Consider the following 23,015-nt stretch of genomic DNA (forward strand, 5'->3'; position numbering starts at 1 on the left):
AACAAATGATGAAACACTGAAATTGTCGCGTGGTCTCTAGAAGACCCTAACGAAGAAAGAAGAAAAATAATACAAATCGAAGGCGTTTGCCTCCGTATCTTGAACACGTTATTCCTACGTTACGACTTGTCCTACTTGTTGCTTTGCGGAGTCGAGAACAATACCAGCTTCACGTACAAGTTAATAGAAGGAGCTTTACGATGACCTTTTGCCGTCTCAAATATCGTGATTCAAGATGATCAAGAATTGAACCATCCCAGATTCAGCAGGTAGCGTGTATTATTGCAAAGCACATATTGTAATTTTTACATGTCATTCCTTGTTTGTACATCCTGTGGGTGGGTGATGCAGCCGAAGAATACACCCACGGTACATCCTGCCTGTCGTAAGAAGCAATTGAAGGGATGATGATTCTAGAACCGTGAGACTACTTGTGATCAGTACCATTTCGTCAGGAACACCATGGGTCGACTTTCCTTGCCATTAGTACCACCTTATGTGAGGAACTCCACGCGTCTGTGCGTTGCCTGCGGTTAATACTATCGTGTGCATTGTCCATGTGCCGGATCCCCTGTGTTCAGAATGGGTCTGCGCTACCTGTGATTAGTAACACAATGTGACAAACTCCACGGGTTTCACTGGCGTCCATGATTAGTAGGCCTACTACTATGTGAAGAGAACCATAGGTCTGCGTTATGTGAAGTACACCATGGGATTTGTTACCTATGGGCGTTACCATAATATTTCATACACTGTGGGTCTACACTGCCTATGATTTGTACCACTTTGTGAGCAACACCACGAGTATACGTGGCCTGTGATTAGTTCCACTATGTGACGGAACACTATGGATCTGCGTTGCTTGTGAGTAGTACCCTTATGTTACCTGTGACTCGTGCCATTGTATGTGACATACCATGGGTCTACATTACCTGTGATTAATACCATCATGAGGGGCCGGAGACCTGGATTTTGGATCCTTTCAGATAATACGTATCATCCGAGTAATAATTTAGACATTGTGAATTGGGTCCACTGATAGTTTTTGTTTCACGATCATTTTTCTATCACCATTCGTTTTATATTCTAGTCGATGAATATATTTTGAAGTTTTAATTTTCATTTCGTTGCACCTTGTACCGTTAGGGGTTGATGACCTGGCTTTTAAGTCCTTTTAAACAATAGACACTACCACGTTTTTGTGTTTAGTGTAACTGAATAGATTGTTTGTGCTTTTCTAGTTTTAGATCTGTGTATGCATAATATTGCTTGTTGCCCTCGTGATAGAAGTCCTTCTGGACTTTTTGACAAACTGATCTTAGAAAGGATTATAAATTAACTCTTGAGATCAAAATTGTACGACAGAGGAGAAATTACACTTTTCTAGGTCGTGATGTGCAGATTGCTTAGAATATTACTTCCTGTGGGTGAAGGTTGATAATATAAAAGTAAATAGTTATTACTGCGGCGGAACTGTCTTTGAAAACTAGGTCAGGATGGCTGTATTACCGCCGTGTGAGATGTAGGTGAGAAAGGATTTTATTGCTTTTCGCAATAAAGACACAGGAATGTGTTTTTCTCCTTCTTTCTCGCGAAGGAAATGTTAGCGGTTTCTACCAACTTGGACGGGCACTCAGCAACTTTTATCTCTTTGTCTCTGGGAACTTATCGACTGGAAAGAACGCCGAACTGCTTGCTCATATGCGACAACTTTTGTGCTCTCGCTTTGCGAAAGTTGATTCGCCAATGTACTTCTGTTTAGACCTCTTAGGCTTTGAAAGCACAGTTTTGTTAAGTTTACTTTTTTCAATCTCTTTCCTTTTCATTCTCCTCTGTAATCGTGTTTAAGAAAGAGAGTAACAGTTTGTTGATAAAAAAAAAGTTTTTTGTGGTCTTATTGCCATCTGTTGTGCGATTGAAAGCTGTTGTTCCCGCGTGCCCGTGTGCTTGTGTGTTTCTCATTGTGAATTCGAGGTACGGTGGAACCTTGATATCTCGAATCACCTCGGGAGCTAAATTTTATTTCGAGTTATCGAAATTTCGAGATATAGCGAATATCGTTTTGAGCATGTCTGTCTGTCTGTCTGTTAGGTCATCAGCCCAGAGGCTGGTAGGATCCTCAAATAGCACCACTAAAGGTTATGCGGTTATAAGGAAAAACCAATGGCAGCGCCAAAATGAGGCGTACTAGGCAAGATGAGGAGTGAGGTAGTTTGCCATTGCTTTCCTCACTGAGTCAGAAAGTACTATTGCAGCACGACTGACCCTATGAGCAGCACCTGTCATAACACTCAGATGCACTAGTCATGCTCTGAACGTCATTACTCAGCACTACCCATACCCCAGCAACTTCCATATTGTCACAGCCATGGATGTTGACTGGTACTTAGGTGGAAGCTACACTTTACTCTGGCCTGTGCCAAGAGATCGATGCAAAAGTACTGTATCCATCAAGAAATGACAGCAGGCAGCTTTGAGCATGTATAGCACGTAATTGAATCTCGTGTATCTACGGGTTTATACCGAATACATTATTTTTAACGATGTTTAAAAAATACTGTATACAAACTCTATTTTACGGCATCACTTTAATCATACCCTTATTATAGTAACTTTTTAGAAGCCAGGATACAGTACATACAGTAGTTAAACAAGAAACATAGCTCCGTTAACGCCTTTGGAAAAAAATCCGTTGGTCTCTTCTGTTTTTTACGGTTAACCTTTCCTCCCTTCACGTTAAAACTTCTCGTTAATACCACGCAGCCTAGATTCGTAAATGGTTCGTCATCCGCGATTTCGGGGGGTTGGTTTCGTACGTGACCGGTAATGAATTCACGCCCGAGAAACAGCGATGCTTCGCCGATTTTCCGATCACTAGATGTTTTAGTTTTTCAGTTCCCGTTATATTGGCTCCCAGCATCACTGTAACCCTTTCTTTACTTGTTCCTCACAAACTACAAATGCCGTATTGTACGGTTAATGTTGTACTTCTAGTTACATAGTATTTTTTGCTTCAAGGGGGGAAATATTTGCTTCGAACAACCGAAAAATTCGTGTAACTGAATTTCGAGTAATATAGAAATAAAACACACGTGAAGAATAGCACAAACGACCGGGAAAATCAAGTTACTCCGAGATACTGAAAATTGGAGTAATGGAGGTTCGGGATTCCGAGCTTCGACTGTATCTCGGCACTGTGCCATTCGATGGTCCGGCTCTTATAGTCTGGAATACCATATTTACTCGCCATCGTGTACAGCATATCACGCACGCAAATTTTTTTATTGTATCGAATTGAGGAAGAAAAATATCCCTCTCCCTCTTATGTCTCGCATTTGTTGGTCTTCATGTGTCAGGATAAAATTTTAAATGTGTCATGCATGTCTGTTCTCAGCCCAAGGTCGAGCAGTTTTCTTTTTCTTCCTCTCTCAATTCTGATTCATCTGTGGATAGAGGCGACAGAATAACACCCATGATATCCTCTGCCTGTCGTAAGAGGTGACCGCAAGGGTCCTCGGGGGCTCTTAACTTGGGAGCGTGGGTTGGTGACCGCGCGGCTCTAAGGTGACCTCTGGCACTTACTTGTGTCAGGCTCCTGACTTTCATGTTTCATATCCGACCTCCCTTGGTCAACTCTTGTTCTTTTCCAATCCCGGCGGTATTAGGTTTGCGAATCCTTCGTGCCTTCGTGGTCCTTGTCTTTCTTTTGCCGTCTGCAGAGGATCTGGAGAAATTGCTGAATGGTATGGGCAGAGTAGGGAAGGAGTACAAGATTAAAATAAGTCCAAATTAAAAGTAATGGAGTGCAGTCGAACGAAGTCAGGCGATGCAGGGAATATTAGATTAGGAAATGAAGTCTTAAAGGAAGTAGATGAATATTTTTACTTCGGTAGTAAAAGAGGAGCACTTCAGCATGTTAGAGGAAGTTGGAAAATGACTCGAATGGTTTGCCGCCAAAGACAAGCACGTGGTCATGTCATGGTATTCATAACTTAACTGAAAGATAGGCGAAGTGTATAGAAGCAGATGGCCAAAATTGTGAATAAACAATAAAAATCCATTTCCCTTGAAAAATACTTGTTTTATTTACCACAAAACCCGGCAAAAACTTATGCATACACCTGGTATAAGTATGAGGAAAACAGTTTGGAGACTGTATGTATGTTGGGTATTCAGCCCGAAGGCTGGTTGGATCCTCAACAGGTCCACCATTAGCTGTCATAGATTGCCTAGGTGTCACTGAAGAGACGTACTAGGGAAATGAGGAGTGAGGTAGTTTCCCGTTGCTTTCCTCACTGGGCCAGAAGTTGCTATTGCATATCAGTCTGCCAAGCCCACTGAAATGCGTGCACCAACCGACCCTATGAGCAACATTTTCACACCTTTCATAGCAGGGACTGGCTGCATAAGGAATGGCATTACTAGCATCGCTCATACCGCAGCCACTTTCATATTGTCAAAGCCAAGGATGAGACTGAGACAGGTCAATGAAAGTAACAAATTTATTCTAGCCCAAACCAGAAGACATAGTGCATTGTAAACACTACATCTTGCCAGCAAAGGCAAAAAAATTATAATTTCATTTATAGAGACATGTTACTTATATTGGTCCAATTAATTCCGAATATTTCTACTTAAAGAACGGTTTGTATTAGAGATTGGCACCGCGAGTGAAGGTTCTTCGAAAGCTTCTACTCACGTCATTACAGAATTGAGAGTTAGAATTACTTCTGGAGAGCGGCGCTTGACGTGAAGTGCTAAATTTGTCTCGAGTGATGTATTCCAGTTGTTACTGTAAAGACACGAGTTCTTTACTCAACATCAAAGATCTGCTACCGTTTCAATAAGCTCGCGTAATGTTAAGATCAATTACACAGCGCCTATGTCTCGCCCTTTGCCTACTGGTGCAAGGAAATGTTCTAAGATACCGCTGAAATCTTTAAAGTAATTGAGGAAGTTTTCAAAGGGGATTCACGGTAAATTGGGTGGAAAACATCGCATTATTAATTTTTATTTAGGGCGTTTCCTCCCTTTTTGTCTCATAAAGTTTTAAAAAGTTTTTTCCCGAGCTTGGCACACTTTCGTTGGTTGAATAATACGGGATTGAAAAGAAAAATAATCTATTGACAAAAACTTGATGACGGGAATGTTTATTCTTTGTAATACGAACATAACCAATGGTTGAGAACATACTGACTGGCGAAACAATAATGAAACCGGTTAAGTTACAATTCAGATTACAGAATTGGCTGTCAGAAATCTGTTGGAACAACCAACATGCCCCCAAGAACAAACACGCTTTTGCTATTTTAACCCTCTACGGTTTACGATAGCTTAGGAAAAACATAGAATAAAAAAAAATGTACGTAGGGAAAATAATTTAAAGAAAGGTAAAGATATAAACGGCTCGTATCAATAGCATAGGCCGATCGCATCAAGTTCTGGAGATAAGTGTAATTCCTATTACAATCGAAGTATTACTGTACCTTGCTGGTAAATTAGCTTACCTAATTTATAACTGGCAGTGCACATCGTATGTAGACGGGCTTCAAAAGTACGTGTTGAAGAATTATAATTCATAAATAATCATTGATTTATACTTTTACTGTAAACATATGTGATGGTTTCGGACAAGAAAGAGATACATTTCACCATCAATCGATTGAAACAAAATTTCCTTTATCTGATTACACAGAAACGGAGAAACTTTTTAATCATGCGGTAGCCATTACTGGATTGATTCGGATATTTCAAAATTCCATTGCTGTTTAAGTTGGTTGGTACATACTCTCATACACAAGGAAAGGAGTGGGACTACAGGATGGTGCAGTGATAATAATTCTTGACCGTTTTAAACACTCACGTGAAGGGTTGTTTTAATATTGATAGAATAGCAGACTCTTAACAACACATAACAATTAAAGAGGACAAGGACGAGTCAAATGAAGTCTTTAACAGTGTAATAAGAATTCGAAATGCCGCGCTACTTTGCTGCCCGTTGGCAGTCCTGTTATGGAGGCTTTAACGAATATCCTCTACGTGGCAGCACCGTGCAGTTAAGCAAGAAAACTATGGCCGCCCCAATTCAGACATGCACGAAATAAGAATAGCGGTCTGTTGTAAGGAAGGTTTTTGAATAGCAAAGCTATAAAACCCACCAAGCGAGTTGGCCGTGCGGTTAGAGTCGCGCAGCTTTGTGAGTTTGCATGCGGGAGGTACTGGTTTGAAATCCTACAGTCGGCAACACTGAAGATGGTTTTCCGTGGTTTCCTATTTTCATCAGTCAAATGCTGGAGCTGTACCGTAATTAAGGCCACGGCCGCTACCTTCCCAATCCTAGCCCGTTCCCATCCTTCCTTTGCCGAAAACCTCCAATGTGTTAGTGCGACGTTAAAAAAGAAGCTGTGAAATCTAATTAAGTTCCTGGACGAATGATGAATGTTTGTCACAGCGGCAACATGACGGTGCTCGTCCCCAGTTATGACATCCAAGACGTCCACCATATTCTCCGGACATGGCCCCTGGGGATTGCCACATGTTGGGGGCACTGGGTGGAAAGGCACGAGGGGCTGCGCACAAACCGAAGGATTATTTTTCCTACTCTGTAACCGCTGGCTAACTTGCATTTAACGTGTCGTAAAAAAATTAGAGCTGCGAACCACTTTCGCTCTATAAAATCAAGTCAGAAAAGTTACTAAGGTTTTCTTTTGACTCGCCCTCGTTGTTTGATCTGGCCATTACTGCCAGGACCAGAAATCATTATTAATCGCTTTCACATTTGTACTAGTATATCTCTTAGTTACTCTTTCTGCTCTTAACAGCAGTCCATAGTTCTTCCATGTATTTCTGATTGTCGTTACACGATCATTAAGTTAATACATTACATTCTTTGTCTGTTTTTCTTTTACAGTCAGTAACGTAAACATAACTAGTTTCTTTTCAGTTTTACAAAGATTAGTTGTTCTCATGTGTATACGTTTGGGCACTCTGCTTCTTTCCATCCGTTGTATTCATAATTCATTCTTGCACATAGACATGCCTGGGAGTTCCACAGTTTATCCTTACCGACATGTGTGTGGGGTGTTTTGTTTCCATGGTAAACAGGCTCGATTGTTCTACCTAATGGAATTCAAAGAAACTAGAGAGTAAATAAGCTCGAGGTTCTGGGAACATTTATAGGAACACTCATACATCCACTTCAGAATCTTGGAGAGGATAAGTCGACTAAATCACAAATTGTATTTGCTTTACTTTTACTTAATTATGACATAGACGATACTCTGACTAAAGTTATTTTGAACCCTTGTACGGGATGTTCCCAACAACTTTGAAAATAATCGGGGCGTACAACCCTGAAAGTTCGTATGAACATGCGTTATATGCTCGATTGTTTACGAGTAGTCTCTGTGTTAGCTGGACTGGAATGCTAGGTGATATGTTGATTATTTCTGTGTTGTTCGGGGTGGCGTTCCTTACTTAACTGGAGAATAAGCTTTTGGGGTAGATTCAAATTCGTAAAGGGCCTAATAAAGTAGGGTTTATTGGGTTACCTGAACCCTGTGATATGCAATTAAGTTATTTCCTATGGAGGGGACGTATCCTATGGTGTCAAATGATTTAATATATTATTTTTCTCATATTTTTAGATTGTTTTTGGCTTTATTGGCGTGAATGATTTATCCTTTTATGACAACATTGTTTACATCTAGTTTAGGGTTTTTCAGTGTGTACAAGTCTTGGGGTTTACACTGTAATAATTGCGGGCTGATCATCTAATTCAAATTATGCATTGTTAGGAGGCTTACGTGCTGTATCCCGGACGATTTCTTATGAAGTGAGATTGACACTGATTTTGTTGAGATTTCTTTTTTTAGTTGATAGTTATTGTCTTACGAGATTTAAAGTTTCCAGGGTTACGTATGATGTATATCTTTAACCTATCCTCTTATACTATCATGTTTTTCATCATGTTTAGGTGAAACTAATCGAACTCCCTTCGATTTTGCAGAGGGGGAGTCTTAGTTGGTTTCAGAGTTCAATGTGGAGTAGAGCGTGGATTTGCTTTAATTTTTAACAAAGTATGCTGCAATTTTATTTATAAGAATGTTATTTTGTATGATTTTCTTGGGAGGTTATCTCATATCCTTTAATTTACCATATATTCATTGGGAGTTCGTTGATGTCTATTTTTCCTTCACATAAGATTCTCTCGCTCTCAAAATCCCCAACAACACTCAGAAATGCGGTGTTCAGTAGCCGAAAACCTATCAGACTCCTGACGAATTTTGAGCCTCTTCTTATTCACAAACTTGGCTTCAGCTGCTCCAAGTAAGATGTGCCGGGTAGGGCTGTTACCATATTTCAGGGGTTTCTGACAAAAACAACCAATATAAAAAACTGAGATATTAGTAGAATGGGAATAATAGTATGCTCATCTCTCTGTGCACATTGCATATTCTACAAAACCAGGCACAGTTTCCAGAAATGAATAGCTGTAATCAGATGGCATATTGCTCGCCAGCCATAACATTTTCCGCCACCTGTGTTCGGGCTATTGCTGCATTTATGTTGAAAGTTGAGAGGGATCCTGAGTGCAGTGTAGCATCCCAACCTCATTGCATGGAAGTCGCATTTCTCTTCCACCTGCAGAGCTGCAGGACCTAAAACGATAGCCTGTATTCCTTCAGAATTCAAAAAGTAGGCTGTTCTACACACAGCTGGGAGAGAGTCCAGAATGTATTGCTGAAGATATTGATGTAGATGACAAGAGTTACGGATGCATCGAATGAAAACGTTCTAGTGAACAATGCCATTACCGTGTTATTTTCTTAATCCGTTTGCAATACCATGTGATGTAAAAAAAAAATAAGAAAAACTACAAGAAATCTATAACATATGGCTGTCATAAAGTTTTGTTGAATAAACTGTTATAATATTGTCATTGACTTTAATATCCATGTGTAAGAAAACATTCTGCTGGATTAAAAGCTGAATGTAAGGAATATAGTGTGTTTTTGTGACAGTTTCAGGCAAACGCTAGTCATATTTTGTTACAAAAAACTGTTTCCGTCTTATGAAAAAATGTATGAAAATATTGCCTGGTATAATTATACCACACAATCACGTTTAGATAATGTATTGATTCTCCTGAAAATGTCATATTCTTTACATTGGTTGTTTTTGCCAGAAACTCTTTAGTTATATTGCAACTTTGGAGTGTGTGTAACTTCTACACGATCGTCCACAGGACATATAGTCACGGTGACATTTTGGGGCATAGTATCCACACGCCCCGATTACTTCCTACATGTCTGGGAACATCATTTAAACGACAATTTGTTCGAAATATTCTATTTACACTAAATAATTACACTTAGCAGCACATGTCCACTTCATAAAGGAAAGCATCAGGAACTCTTCTCTCATTATGCAAATGCTTTAAATGCTTTCATGTTCTCAGAAATTTGGCACAAAGGGTTGTTGAAACCTTACGCAACTTGGGTTCTTGCTTGAAAGCATGAATTCAATGAAATTACACACATAGCAAGACCAGTTATGCGTTTATTTGCTTTGAGTTTGTAATCGTCCTTTTTTCTTTGGTTACGTAGATGTTTTTCTCCTGTTCGGTGCAAAATATTACTACTTATAATAAATGTTCTGGTTTTATCTATGTTTATCGAATTTCGGACACCAGTCCGTCCTGATAAAGTACATTCTTTCGCAAATTAGTACAATGAAAACGTTTATCATATTTCGTTTTGTCCGTCTGTTGGCGATCGTATAGTTATTGCACATGTTTCTTGGTATTGCGGAAGACTTAATTGATTTGATCAATTATATTTTTTGTACGAAGTGAACTTGTTTTAAACTGCGTCGTATTATACTTTGCTTAATGGGGCACTATGGAGTTACGTAACATTCTTTAGAGGCCATGTATTTTCATGAAGTGCAAACGAAATTACAATTCTCATAGTGCACGCGTAGGCAAATTATATTTTGAAATACCATTCACAGAGGTGCCAACTTATACGGATTTTCCCCGTATTATAATGGAATCACAACCAAGAAGAAAATTAACTATCACAAAAATATAATTTTTATACAAAAAAGCGAGAGGAAATGTGTCAACACTGTTTGTTGTTACTACTACGTGCAACATTTGGCAGCAGTATAGGAGAAGAATGGTCACCACCGTCTGCTACAATCGCTGGTGTGTAAGCTGTAGTGTTACGTCGTCATGTGGCGTGATTTGTGAAATTTTGAAATAGGGAAATGAGACACTTCATCAGCGTATGTTCTGCTTTTACATTACATGGCTATTATTTCCTGTATTTTAATTTCTTTCGGAAATGGAGGATGTTAGTTCTCAAACTGCATCCTCCAGCAAAAGGATAGCATTATTTAAAAATTGACTGTTTCACAAAGGAAAATGCTTTGTTGGTTAACATGTTAGTGAAAATCATATTTAGTTTTGTAATTTTTGATTATTGTAGAAGACATTGATTTTGTAAAGCTTATGGAGAAAGGAAATTGGAAACACGCGTCTTTCGTCATTGTTAATAATAAAAATAATTTTGTCGCAGAACGTGAATCGCTAACGTATAAGTTATATATATATATATATATATCCAAGGGCATGGACACTGATGATTCGCCCGCTTGCCGCGCACATTCGTTAGTGTGGCATTCTCCTTAGTGTCTTGTTAGTTTCTTAGTAACTAGTCAAATGCTAAATAATTTTCAATTGTATAATCACCCCACACTACTATTTAACTGTAATATATCTGTAATATTGTTCCTTTGATGGAAGTTTGATTGTAGAGTATTGACTCAAAATCTCGAAAACTGTTATTACCGCACTTAAGTTGGTAACCCGTCAACCTTTACATCTGTCGAAATTCGCTCAGAGAGAATAAAAACTAACCATTTTTTTAGCTTTTTATCAGTTTTTATTTATTCGTATATACCCCGCATCCCCACCCTGCCCGCTATATCACACGAACCCGGGAATTTTTTGTTGTCTCAACATTTTTTGTCGCCTACTTCTAACTCCCAATCACCGCTACTGATGGGTGTTATGGTTATCTGACTCTTTCGAGGGTGGGCGTACAATGGGATTACTGATTAAAGATTGGCACCTCTGCGTTGAAAATAACCAAGAAAATCTATTTTTTAAGTATGTTTCTTCCTAAATTTCAAATTGAGTTTATATTGTAAGTTAACAGGTAGTTCGATATTGTATTGCATTGATATTTTAGAATGTAAAGAATTTAACTCTTCATTTTCGTTATGAAAGTAGTTAATTGCGAAATTTAGAAATATAGTGTGAATATATCTTGCAAATGTTATGTAAGTTTCTCGAGAAATGTTGTATTTTAGGTCTAATGAAACTCAACGAATTGTGTGCGGCTTTATGTAGGAAGTTTTGCTTATATTTTGCCAGCGTCTTTAAATTCCATAGCGTCCCTTTAAGCTTTAGTTCAACACTCGTGATCGTCGATGCTGCTGAAGCCGTCGCTGGGACAGACGCTGAGCGGTGTGCGCATGACGTAGGAGGATGCCGTCGAACTGGGAGTAAGCAGAGGCGTTCCTTGAAGCGACAACGACAGGGGGAATGCTGATGCACCTGCCACAGCTGCTGAAGAGGAAGAGGCGTTCGCCCCGGAACCGCTCAGCGGCCTGCTCTCCGTCACGGAGCGGTACCTGAAGTCACACAACACGGCGATGTTAAATATAACAAAACATAAGGAAATGTGGGGGACACTTAATTAGGAATCTCAAAATGCATTACTTAATTGTAAAATAATAATATTAATAATAATAATAATAATAATAATAATAATAATAATAATAATAGTTATTATTGTTGTTATTGCCGTCAAACGGGGTAACTTTGGACATATTTTTCACATTCTTCATTACGATACTAAAACTGCTCACTCCCCAGCGAGAAAAAATGCTGTATTACTGCTAATGTTATAATCTTCGACAGATTAGCGCATTGAAATTACAAATCTTTTTATTTAATTAGTGTCCAATATTACCCCCTAACATTGGATGACATCGGACATTGGTATAAAACACATGCTAACAGTCTGTAGACACTCGCTGGCATAATTTTAGACATGCTGCTATAAATAAGAGGTCAGGAAAGTTAACTACGGAAAGGAATTACATTTTAAGTGAACGTACACAAATCATTCGCTTGAAAATTATAATCGCATAAACCACACACAATAAATCAAGGTTAAGGTTACTGGAGGATGTTTTCAAGGTGGATGTATGAATGAGTTGTTTTGGGCAAGCATCTTTGCTAGCAGCACTTGGTAGAGGTGTCAATCTTCTTCTCTTGCCAGACTTACTGGTGGTAGCAGCAGTCGTAAGTTCTGGTGATTATATATCCTTGCTGGTAATACTTTTTCTAGGCAGGACATTAATTTCCTTTCTGCCGTTCTTCCTTGTTGGCGTCTCACAATTCAACTTTGCAAGAATGTCTACCACAGCGGAGGAAACATAACTTTGAAGCTCTGCGTTACCATTACCAGTCCCCTCTTCTGGCACATGCTGTTCATCATCAGAGGACTCCTTCGCGTAATCTGAACATAAGCTGGTCCGAAAGTGTAGGTAAACAGAAATCGCACAAAATTATCTGCTACCTTTGTAATTAACAAGACTGCAATGACTAAAACAAATTTAAAATAGCATTAATGGTGTGGGATATATTTATGGTAGCCTTCCAAACTTACCCCCAGAAAAATGAACCTCCATTATTAGGAAACCCAATGAGTGCATAAATGTCATTACTGTTGCAAATTTATGTTAAACACGTCAACAATGTATCTGTAGGATAAGACAAATTATTCCAAGCTACATTGGGGACATAGTATAGAAAGTGTGACATATCTTTCAATAACAGCAGAAACAATGCTGGATCTTTCTTTACCTACTAAACATGAACAACTGAACAGTCCAGTTGTGTTCCTAGCAACACTATAAAACTAAAAGTACCTTTTGTCGTGATGAATTTGAGACCAGAGAAACATAAAAAGATAAGACCTGCTTTGTGTCCAAAGTTATCCTGAATGTCCCAAGTTACCCCGTTTGATGGTATCTGATGTGTGGCCTCAGGGGAGACGTGGTGATGGTGATGGTAATGGGTAGGTTTCGGAAGTTCATGACCTAGAGAAGTACCAATTATGCAAGCAAATATACCATAAAAACTAACTAAATATGACCCATACAAAGTAAGGTATGACTTGTGAAGTTTAGAGATAGGTAACAAGTGTCATTAAACGTGAAAAAAGTGATTAGCGATAATGCAGCACACACATGCAAACTGACATTGTACGTTTAAACGTTATACATTCTACAATAGCATAGCCGTGAGGAGCAGTTCTCACTCTGTTTTTCTTTTTAAAAAAAACGAAAAGCGAATTACTAGAATTCTTTATGGTATCTTCCGGCGTACGTTCGTACAGCATCTCTTTTTTTCGGTATTACATTTTCTAAACCTGCTGTTTAGGGAAAAGAAGGCAAAATAAGGCTATAAATTCTACAGTATTTTGAAATCCTGCGATTGAAAATGGATTTATATAACATGTACCTTGTTAAAGTCGATGCCTCAATTTAAACATTTTTTTTTTCAAAATATAACAACATATGACTCTATATCACTGAACTGAGCATAATATGCCGAAATATGCATTTATATGCTTTAAACGGGGTCTGGGACCCATCATTCAGTTATTTTTCAGATTTCCTATAAAAATGACCTCTGGAAAGAAGAAAGAATTTTCCTTAACATCCGAGCCTTGGTAATATGAGGTAGCGAGGGGCTGGAACTCGCGCTGGCACTTAACCTACTCTTGTCCAATAACACCAAGGAATCTGCTCAGTGTTTAACATCCCCATCCAATGGATAAATCACCATCAACAGCTCGCTCCATATGAGCACTGCGGAAAAGTTACATTGTATACACCACCTCTTTCTGCCCTGTCGGCCAACATTTGGATGGTGAGGTTTTTTTTCCAACAACGGGAAAAGACGTCACGCCTTAACGATTATGGCCACCTTGTCGGGTGTACTCTGTGATTCCAAAATGTCAAAAGAATCGAATGTTTAATCGTGTCAGAAACGTAACATATAACGTCAAAGATTAATGTAAAATACATCTAAAAATTAGTACTCCAAGCATATTGTCTTTTCTAGTGACAGGGTAATATCACAAAGTATAAATTTCCGTATTGTTAGCTAAACTAATACTCTTTAAATCACTATAACAATGACTTATTCTTGAACATTATGATCCTGATTTACGTCACATCTATACATGTTTCGATCCTAATTGGATCATCTTCAGTAGATTGATCAAATTGACATTACCTATTGTAGTTAAAAACATTTAAAATTAAAGTAAGAATGATGTTAATAATAATAATAATAATAATAATAATAATAACAATTGTTATTATTATTACGTCCCACTACTTATTTTTACGGTTTTCGGAGACGCCGAGGTATCGGTATTTTGTCCCGCAGGAGTTCTTTTACGTGTCATTAAATCTGTTGACACGAGGTTGACGTATTTGAGCACATTCAAAATACCTCCGGGCTGAGCCAGGATCGAACCTGCCAAGATGTTACGAATATTAAAATGTAAAATGTTCTTATTAAGAAACAGTGTAAGCTCATATAAGATCGTCGTTAAAATCTGGTATTGAATAAGGAGGATACTGTTCAACAACAAATTATTGTTATAGTGATTTAAAGAATAATCGTAAAATAATATCATACAGTGGCGGCTCGTGGATATCAGCAGTGGGGGGCGCGCCTTAGTTTCATAATTCCATAATATATCTCAAGTTCTTCAAACCATGTTATCAAGATACACACTTCGAACACTATACGGTGCAATGCATATGCAATTATTATTATTATTATTATTATTAGTAGTATTATTATTATTATTTTTATTATTATTATTATGCGTGAATGGTCCCTTTTGGAACACACGAAGCTTTATTTATGATATGCTTTCATCTGTTGACTAAAGATCCTCTTCCTTTCTTACGTCCACTTGGTACCTGCTCTTTTTGGTACTTCATTCTCTGGAGTAACTTCCCACGTGTCAATTTTCTTTCTATATATGTTTCGATTCAAAATGTCTTCGGGTTGAATTTGTGCGTTCTTCATGTCCGCTTTTGTTTGTATTATTATTATTATTATTATTATTATTATTATTATTATTATTATTATTATTATTATTATTATTATTATTATTATTTGCCTGTTCTTGTCCACGATCGAATTATGTTTACGAATAGTTTCGCTGTAGTGATCACTCAAACAAGACACGACATTGACTTTACCAAGCATTTCAAAGTCCATGGTACTATTGATATCACCCCTGTGGTGATCCATTTATCTCCTTTCCTAGAACGGGAGAATAGCAGGCAAGGAATGCAGTAAAAGGTTTCTGAGATATCACTTACACATATCCGCGTGTTCTTGTTATATACGTCAGGAGAATTAATTTGTCTTTGGAAAGCCCTATTTTCATTTTCCTTGGTCTCCGGTCTTTTCAACGAGAAGTCTGGTGTCGGCCTACCACACTCCTTCAGTTCGACTTTCTTCCCGATAGAAAAGAAGAAAACGTTAGTTCTTTAATATGTTCGACGGTAATCATACTGTACGAAGTGCAAACATAACACTACGCCAACATATAAATCACAACCTTTCTCCTAATTTCACCTCGTCACAGTCACCTCACGAGATCATACATCAACACACAGCTAAACATCGCGCTCTCCAGTGAGTATGGCCAACATGAGTCAAGTGCGAGGAGACAGTAGCTACAGTCGTTACTCGTTTCGTTAGTTAATAATCCTAAAAACTACAAGACTATTTTAAATATATACCGGCACATTTAACTCAGGTAAGTGCCTCAGTAAAATAGTTCCTAGTTTTAGGAGAGAAATGGCACAAACTGACCCCTGTTAAATAGAAATCAAATCAGCAATGTTTCGGGTAGGTTGGCTGCAACCATGGGCCGCGGCAGAAACGCGCCGGAATCTCCGTTAGAACAGCACATCTCTACTGTGCCTCTAATTGGCTCCCTCAAGGCCAGTCAAGCGAGACTCGGAGTATTTGGTCCGCTATGAGAGAGCGCCCTCCTGCGCCGGGCCAGCAGCGCTTCGGGCCGCAGTACAGTACAACTCGCGCCCTTGTTAATAATAGTATAATATTTCGCTTGTTAACATTTAAGATTAAAATTCCCTAATTTAATGGAACCCCGTGGGGGGCGCGCGCCTTAGCGCCTCCCAAACGAGCCGCCACTGATATCATACCACACGGGCCTAGTCTACACAAATAAAATTTAAATGCTCTGTGACCAGTGATGCAGACACCGCATTCGCATAGTGTTGTGTCTCAGGAGAATCCACTTTCTCATGTTGTGCGCAGCCTGTTGAGTAAGTCAGGAACTACCCGTTTTACTCTTTCTAATTTACAAAACTTGAAGCAAACTTTTATTTTGTAAACCGTCAAAAACACTTACGATCTCATATTGACATAGAGTAAACAAATCCCAAAAGAATAAACACTCCCTCAGAATACATTAAACATTCATTTAGAATCCAACACACCGACCAATTTTCTTCGTGGCCTGAACAGAGGCTTTTAGAAGATACCATCCATTCTGCGAAGTAGCTGTATGTGGAACGCCATAAATTTACTCGAAGTGTTGACATTTAGGTACTTGGTATCGATTTCCATCATTCCATAAACACACTGTAAAAACATCTCATGTATGATGTATGGGGCCATCAAAAAGGTGCATCAGCAATGATTACGTGTAAATGAAGTGAAACTGCGATTATGGGCAGATGTCAGCAAAATCGACAAGATTTGGAATGAACACACAGGAGGTAAGTCGCTCCGAATACAGAGATTCTCAAGAAGTTTCGCACGAGATGGCACAGTCTGAATGATTCCTACGTCGTCAAAGAAGCACTTAGCATATCAAATCTGTCCAAGGGAGGAGGCAGGCCGACTGCGACATGAATGAATACGTAAGAAGTTCCTTTAAGGATGCCCCAATTACACAGAAACTCGGGGAGTGCTGCATGAAGTGATATTGTCACGTAATGGGGAAAGATCATCCGTACGTCGTCAAAGGAGTACTTAGCATATCAGATCTGTCCAGGCGTCTGCGACCTGGTGCACAAGCATAGAGGAAGAAATCAAGGTCGCCAACTTATCGACTCTTGTAACACAAGATCGAGGAACGTGGAGGAAAAGAAAGTAATAATAATAATAATAATAATAATAATAATAATAATAATAATAATAATAATAATAATAATAATAATAATAAATTATTAATAATATTATTATTATTAATTATTACTATTATTATTATCATTATCATGTGCCCAGAACTTCCACATGTAACATGTAGGGTTGGTGCCATTTAGGCTGCCTTCGTGTCACTTTTGACATTAAAGTGTGAATCATTCTGTCTAATGTGGCATTTTTAAAATTCAAATATTCCAATTTTTGCTATTTTAAATGATTTATTTAATATGTTGGTGCACTTCTATTTCAAGACACGTTTTGTGCAATGTATCACTGATTTTCACACATTTCTTGGACTACTCACTCCAGGAGGCTGTGATTTAGCGTGTTTTGAAGAAAAATATATTTTTCCTTAGTTGGTCACCCAAGTTGAGCTGCAATCGCAAGATGAGTGGTGATTTGGCGGAGGATTTTAAAGCTTCTATTCTGCAGTATAGAAACTTTTACCCTCAAATGCAGTTTACTAGAATTATTTTTTTTTCCGAAACATATGCTCCCTTCTCTCAGATGAATAGTTTAATTTTGTAATAAAATATCTGCAGAAAAAATTAAATTGGGGAATATGTTTTAAAAAATCGTAACTTTTTTCATAGCACACATTTTAAAACTATTGAGGATCAGTGTATGCAGAAGACATGAGTTAACATCGTATTAAGAGTTATTTTTCTACATTCAGTGGCGACGGAGAAAAAGGTTCATTTATTCAGCTATTTTAACATTAACGAGATACAATATTATGACTCCCCTTAGCAGATAATAGAGAAATTGGAACTCTTTATCAGTCATCTGTTCTTGAGCTTTAATTACAAATGAGCAAGAGTTATATCAGAACATGATATGTTTTGTGTGGTTTTTATTTTGGCACGAGTCTGCCTTTTGATTATCTAATAACACCCTTCTATTTCTTCATATCTAGCAGCCCTAATCTATTCTCATCGATTTATCGGATTCCCCCCCCCACACACACACACACACGTTTTCGTCGTAAAATTAGTGAAAAATGCAATTAATCGTGTGCTTATCTCCTCTTGTGAAATTTCACCCAGTTCTCTGCTGTCTGATTCAAATAACCATAAATGATTCCATCAACTCATCCTTTGGCATTGTCTTTGACGGCATATTTCAATCATTCATTTTTTTTCACACCAATTACAGTGGCCTTTGAAATGTTCTCCTTAAAGAACTGGTATCTACACTTCTCCCGATTCCTAATCGTTGTCCACACTCATTTCATTACATACAGTTCCTATCCAACATACAGTATAGCAAACAGATTGCAACAGTACATTCATGCAGTGCAAAGCTTCTTGTTTGTATCCACAACTACATTAGAGGTGAGAGCAACAGGTACAGTTCTACCGCATTCGCCGAGTTCTCCAGGTGTTGCGAATGGATATCGCCGTAGCGTTGGTGCGAAGCCATTTCTACAGTAATATCCAGGCGAAACGTGCAAGCAATATGTGTTTCGTAAACTGGCTCATGATCTTTGTAATGATATGGAACAGTTACGTTCAGCAGTGTTCTTTTAATTTTCAAATTTTGGTTTACCTATTTTATAAGTCAGTGGTGTGATAATGCTAATTTATCTCTTGGCCCCAAATTCTGTGGTACTAAGGCAGAATTCGATGTTTAAAAAACTCGAATTTTCGATTTTAATGCGAATATGCTAGATTTTGCAGCGAAGAGTATGATGCCCGTAGAATACGCTGTTCCCAAACTAAAATTCCGATATGTTCAGTACATGGATATTGAGGCAGCCGAGTGATTTTTTTCCTCGAACTTGTTGAATAAATAAGAATAAAACTTGTTCTTTCTTTGTATTACATTCACAAATGTATGCCACTTCAGTTTAGAGGTCATTGAAATACAATATGGATTTCAGCGAGTTCACCAACTTCCAAAAGCATCATGTTCTTTGACATATCAGGTTATGTCTTATTACCACAGATTTGTCCTGTGTAGTATTATCAGCTAAGATGACGTTTATTACGAATATAAGACCAGTTTTGATGACTCAGCCATTATAACAGGTAGTTTGTGGTCCCGCCACTGCAAGCACTGCAAGCGAGTATATCCAACACGTGCTCCAGTAGTTCCGGCAAGCCGGGTGTAGAAAAGTGGGGAGACGTTACTGTGCGAGATATTTCAGTGAATAAGTTGAATTTTCTTTGCTTTCAGTTCCTAAGCTCAGTTCATTGTGTGTTGTGTACTTCAAGCCTGTATCTTATGTAGCTTGATTAATTTAATAATTCAGAATGCCGTAATGTTTTGTGCCTGGCTCTAAGTCAGTCTATGCTAGAGTAGTTGATGATATGCTACTTTTTCCACCACCGAAGGATAGAAATCAGTTTGAAAGATGGGCCAGAGGTATTGCACGAAAGGATGCTGAGTTAACGCGTAAAAGCAGAATTTATCATATTCATTTATCTGATGGTTTGATTGTAAAATCAGATAATTTTATGGTGAATGGTGAAAAAGGGGATATCTATCGTGTGAGATGGAAATTACGTCCAGGAGCAGTGCCTCACATTTTCCCTAATTTGCCCCCAAATCTTCACGCAAACTTTTGAAAGTCCAGCAACCGACAAATTGAGTTAAGTAGAGTACAGTAGAAGTCCGATAGTTCGGCACGTTCGGGGCCGGCCTGGTGCCGGATTACCGAAAATGCCGGACTATCGGGCGGTACCTCTTATTGCGATACAGGTTAAGGCGTACAGCGAAAACAACTGTAACACGGCGTTTGGCAGTAAAATGTTGATCGCAGAAACATTAGTTCAATAACACACTCCTCTTTTTAAACGTGTTGTTTCTTATTGCCATTCCATAATAATGCCGGAGTTCATCGAGTTTTTTTAATCTGTAAGTCTTCCTTTAACATTTAGAGTTCTTCCATCTACAACTTCTCTTTTCCTTCTGTCCGCTTCAATTTTGGAAGGCATGTTCCCATCCGTTTTTGAACGTGGCCCATACATTCAATTTTTGAAATCTGTTTTTTTATCATATGGTTGGCTTTCCAGTACTCAGTATAGCACACAGCCTTCTAGGCTGAATATTTCCAGAGATAGTGTAGAGATATTTAAGTAAGTCAGTGTATAACAAATGGATTGTATCAGATACTTTGAAATAATAAAAAATACACTTTGATTGGTTTCGATAAATAATGCATCAAATTGTTCACGAGAGATCATTATTAAGAGATAATAACATTTAAAAAATCATGGAATGGTGCCGGATCATCGGGCGTTCCGAACTGTTGGATGCCGGACTAATAGATTTCTACTGTATTACCTTTCAATAGTTCATGAGTGTTTGTTTTAATATGCTGGGAGTTATGAGCTATTTTTCTGTATATGTACACCCCAGTAACCTGTGCTTTCTCCAACATGTGATGAAGCCGTAGCTCTTATTTCCAAGTATGATTTTTTACCATTGTACCCTGCCGTGGTATTTGTAATTGTAATCTCTCACAGTAAGTTACGGAGTAATAAGTTTCCTCTGGCATCGTTCCTAAGACAGCTGATCGGTACTGTGGAGCTTGCCCGCTCGAGCGCTGCCTAGCGGGGCGCGCTTGAACTCGACAGGAGTCCTTACACTTGTTCTTATATTTGTCGTGGTAATGCGTTAGATTTCCTTCTCTGCACAACGTCATTGTTTAAAGAGTTGCATAAATTGTAAGGGCACGGTCGTTGAAAATCCCTACTACTTATGCAACTCTGCCTGCATGATGTACTGGCGGGTTAGAGAACGTTGAGAGCGAGATGAAAACAGTGCGATCTAACTTATTACTGCCTAGAAGTCCACTAAATACATTGAGATACATTTAAAGAAAGAAGGAAACACAGTCTGTCCTACTGGAGATACTGTTAATGAACATGCCATAAGCTAAGGAAGATGAAAGGAATGCCACATGCGTTCAGGGAACGTCAAGTCTACCTGAGTGCACCACACCTGGACGGACGTGCGGAGCGGTGGCACTGACACCTGAGTAGCCTGATGAAGGCTGCTCGGAAGGTCCTGTTGAACACGGTGTAGATCACCGGGTTGATAGTGCTCGACACGTAACCCAGCCACAGACAGGTATCCACCACGTGCTCTGGTATCCGACAGTCTGGACAGGCGGCGAAGATGATGTTGAGCACGAAGAAAGGTGCCCAGCAGAAGACGAACGTGAAGAACACTATGCCCAGCACTTTGCTGGCCTTCTGCTCCGTGACGACAGCGTGCACTGCCGGTGAGTGCCTCCGGTTGCGGCCAGCCAGAAATCTGTGAACATGCGCGCAGTATTAGGAAAATGGCATCTCGCAAGAATCCAGGAGTATATTGAGATACTTCTCATTTATGTTTTAATTCCAGTGGCACATTTATTCCTGAAACGCCGATGAAGTTTCTTTCCAAGTAAAATCACCCGTTTTTTTATTCTTTCATCAACACTTCAAACTTTACTACAGCACCACTCCAGCTCACGCCCCAGGACGAACAGTATTAAGAATCTGACTACCACTGTTTTTTTAATTTTGTTCATAAAGAAGGAAGTCATAGTTTCAGTTGACTTAGTTAATGTAACTTTAAAGCATTCTAATCTGTCCAAAACACTAGCACATGGCCAACGGGTTCAGATCAGGTGATTGTGGAGGCCAAGAGAGTACGCATTTCCGGACTCAAGTTTATATGCTCTTTTTGCCTTCTCTGTATGTGAGGAATCCGTCCCAGAAAATACGCCGTGTATTTTTGAAACACTCTGTATAACATACCTATAATTCTTGGTTTTACAGGCAATTCCTTGTTAAATAGTAGGTATTTTTTACATGCACGTAAGTGAGTCGTCACAGTGGGATCTTGTTATCATAGTACTAAATATTCTATGATGGTTTTTTTTTAAACGAATGCGATCATTGAAATCAGTTCACAAAACTTGCTTTTAATGCGTCTTTGGTGACTTCTGTATAGTTAGATATTTGCCGTAGAAATGTGGTACTGTTACACCATTTACCTGGAGGGATTGTGAAGATCTCATCGCATACAGAACCACGCAGCTTTCCACTTCACATCAGAATTAAACACCTGCATTTTAGAGTTTAGTTCCTATAATTCGTGATTAAGTTGATTGTTTCGAAATTACCACTCCATTTCTCTGTTAATGCCTCTTACCATATAGGTACATTATACGGTAACATTGTATGAGATTCGGGCATTTGTGCCACTTTTACCCTAGTTGGTCTATTGTGTTGCGGAGGACGGCACTTTGCTTATTGAAGCATCCTGTCCTTTCACCTTCATTCAGTTCCTCCTACACGAATTGCTTAATCTCCACTCTTGGGCGGGCGATCACTTGAGAAAGCATATATGGTTTCTTTGATTTGTAAAGTACCTCTTGTGCATAGTATAGACTTAATGATGTTCTCCGCTTCGACAGATGACAGTATGTAGTGGAAGTATCAAAGTTCTGGTTGTGTTACATTTGTCTCACCAGCAAATGGTCTTCCCTCTTTCTAGACAACATAAGACACTATGTCGTTCTGTTTACCAGTGAAAATCTCTAATTTGTATTTTTTGCTTTTTCGTTACAGGTAAGATTATTGTTCAGTAATGCAGCTTCGGTGTTCCTCGACTATAAAGGTAAACCATTATGGAAGTAAACTTATCTTCTTAGCGACACCTG

The 23,015-nt window shown here is 38.8% G+C and overlaps 2 protein-coding genes across 2 annotated transcripts in view; one reads left to right on the plus strand and one right to left on the minus strand.

The window, feature by feature from the left end:
• Positions 1-23,015, plus strand: part of LOC136885619 (26S proteasome non-ATPase regulatory subunit 1) — a 416,036-nt gene that overhangs the window by 88,136 nt on the left and 304,885 nt on the right. The gene's annotated exons all lie outside the window — the stretch shown is intronic.
• Positions 11,140-23,015, minus strand: part of 5-HT2A (5-hydroxytryptamine receptor 2A) — a 146,279-nt gene continuing 134,403 nt past the window's right edge. Inside the window, exons 5-6 of the mRNA XM_067158373.2 lie at positions 21,290-21,619; positions 11,140-11,703 (exon numbers count right to left, since the gene is read on the minus strand). Coding sequence (XP_067014474.2) covers positions 11,481-11,703; positions 21,290-21,619 — 553 coding nt within the window. The 3' untranslated portion in view covers positions 11,140-11,480. The remainder of the gene's footprint in view (positions 11,704-21,289; positions 21,620-23,015) is intronic.

This window comes from Anabrus simplex, chromosome 14 (assembly GCF_040414725.1).
Source record: "Anabrus simplex isolate iqAnaSimp1 chromosome 14, ASM4041472v1, whole genome shotgun sequence".
NCBI lineage: Eukaryota > Metazoa > Arthropoda > Insecta > Orthoptera > Tettigoniidae > Anabrus > Anabrus simplex.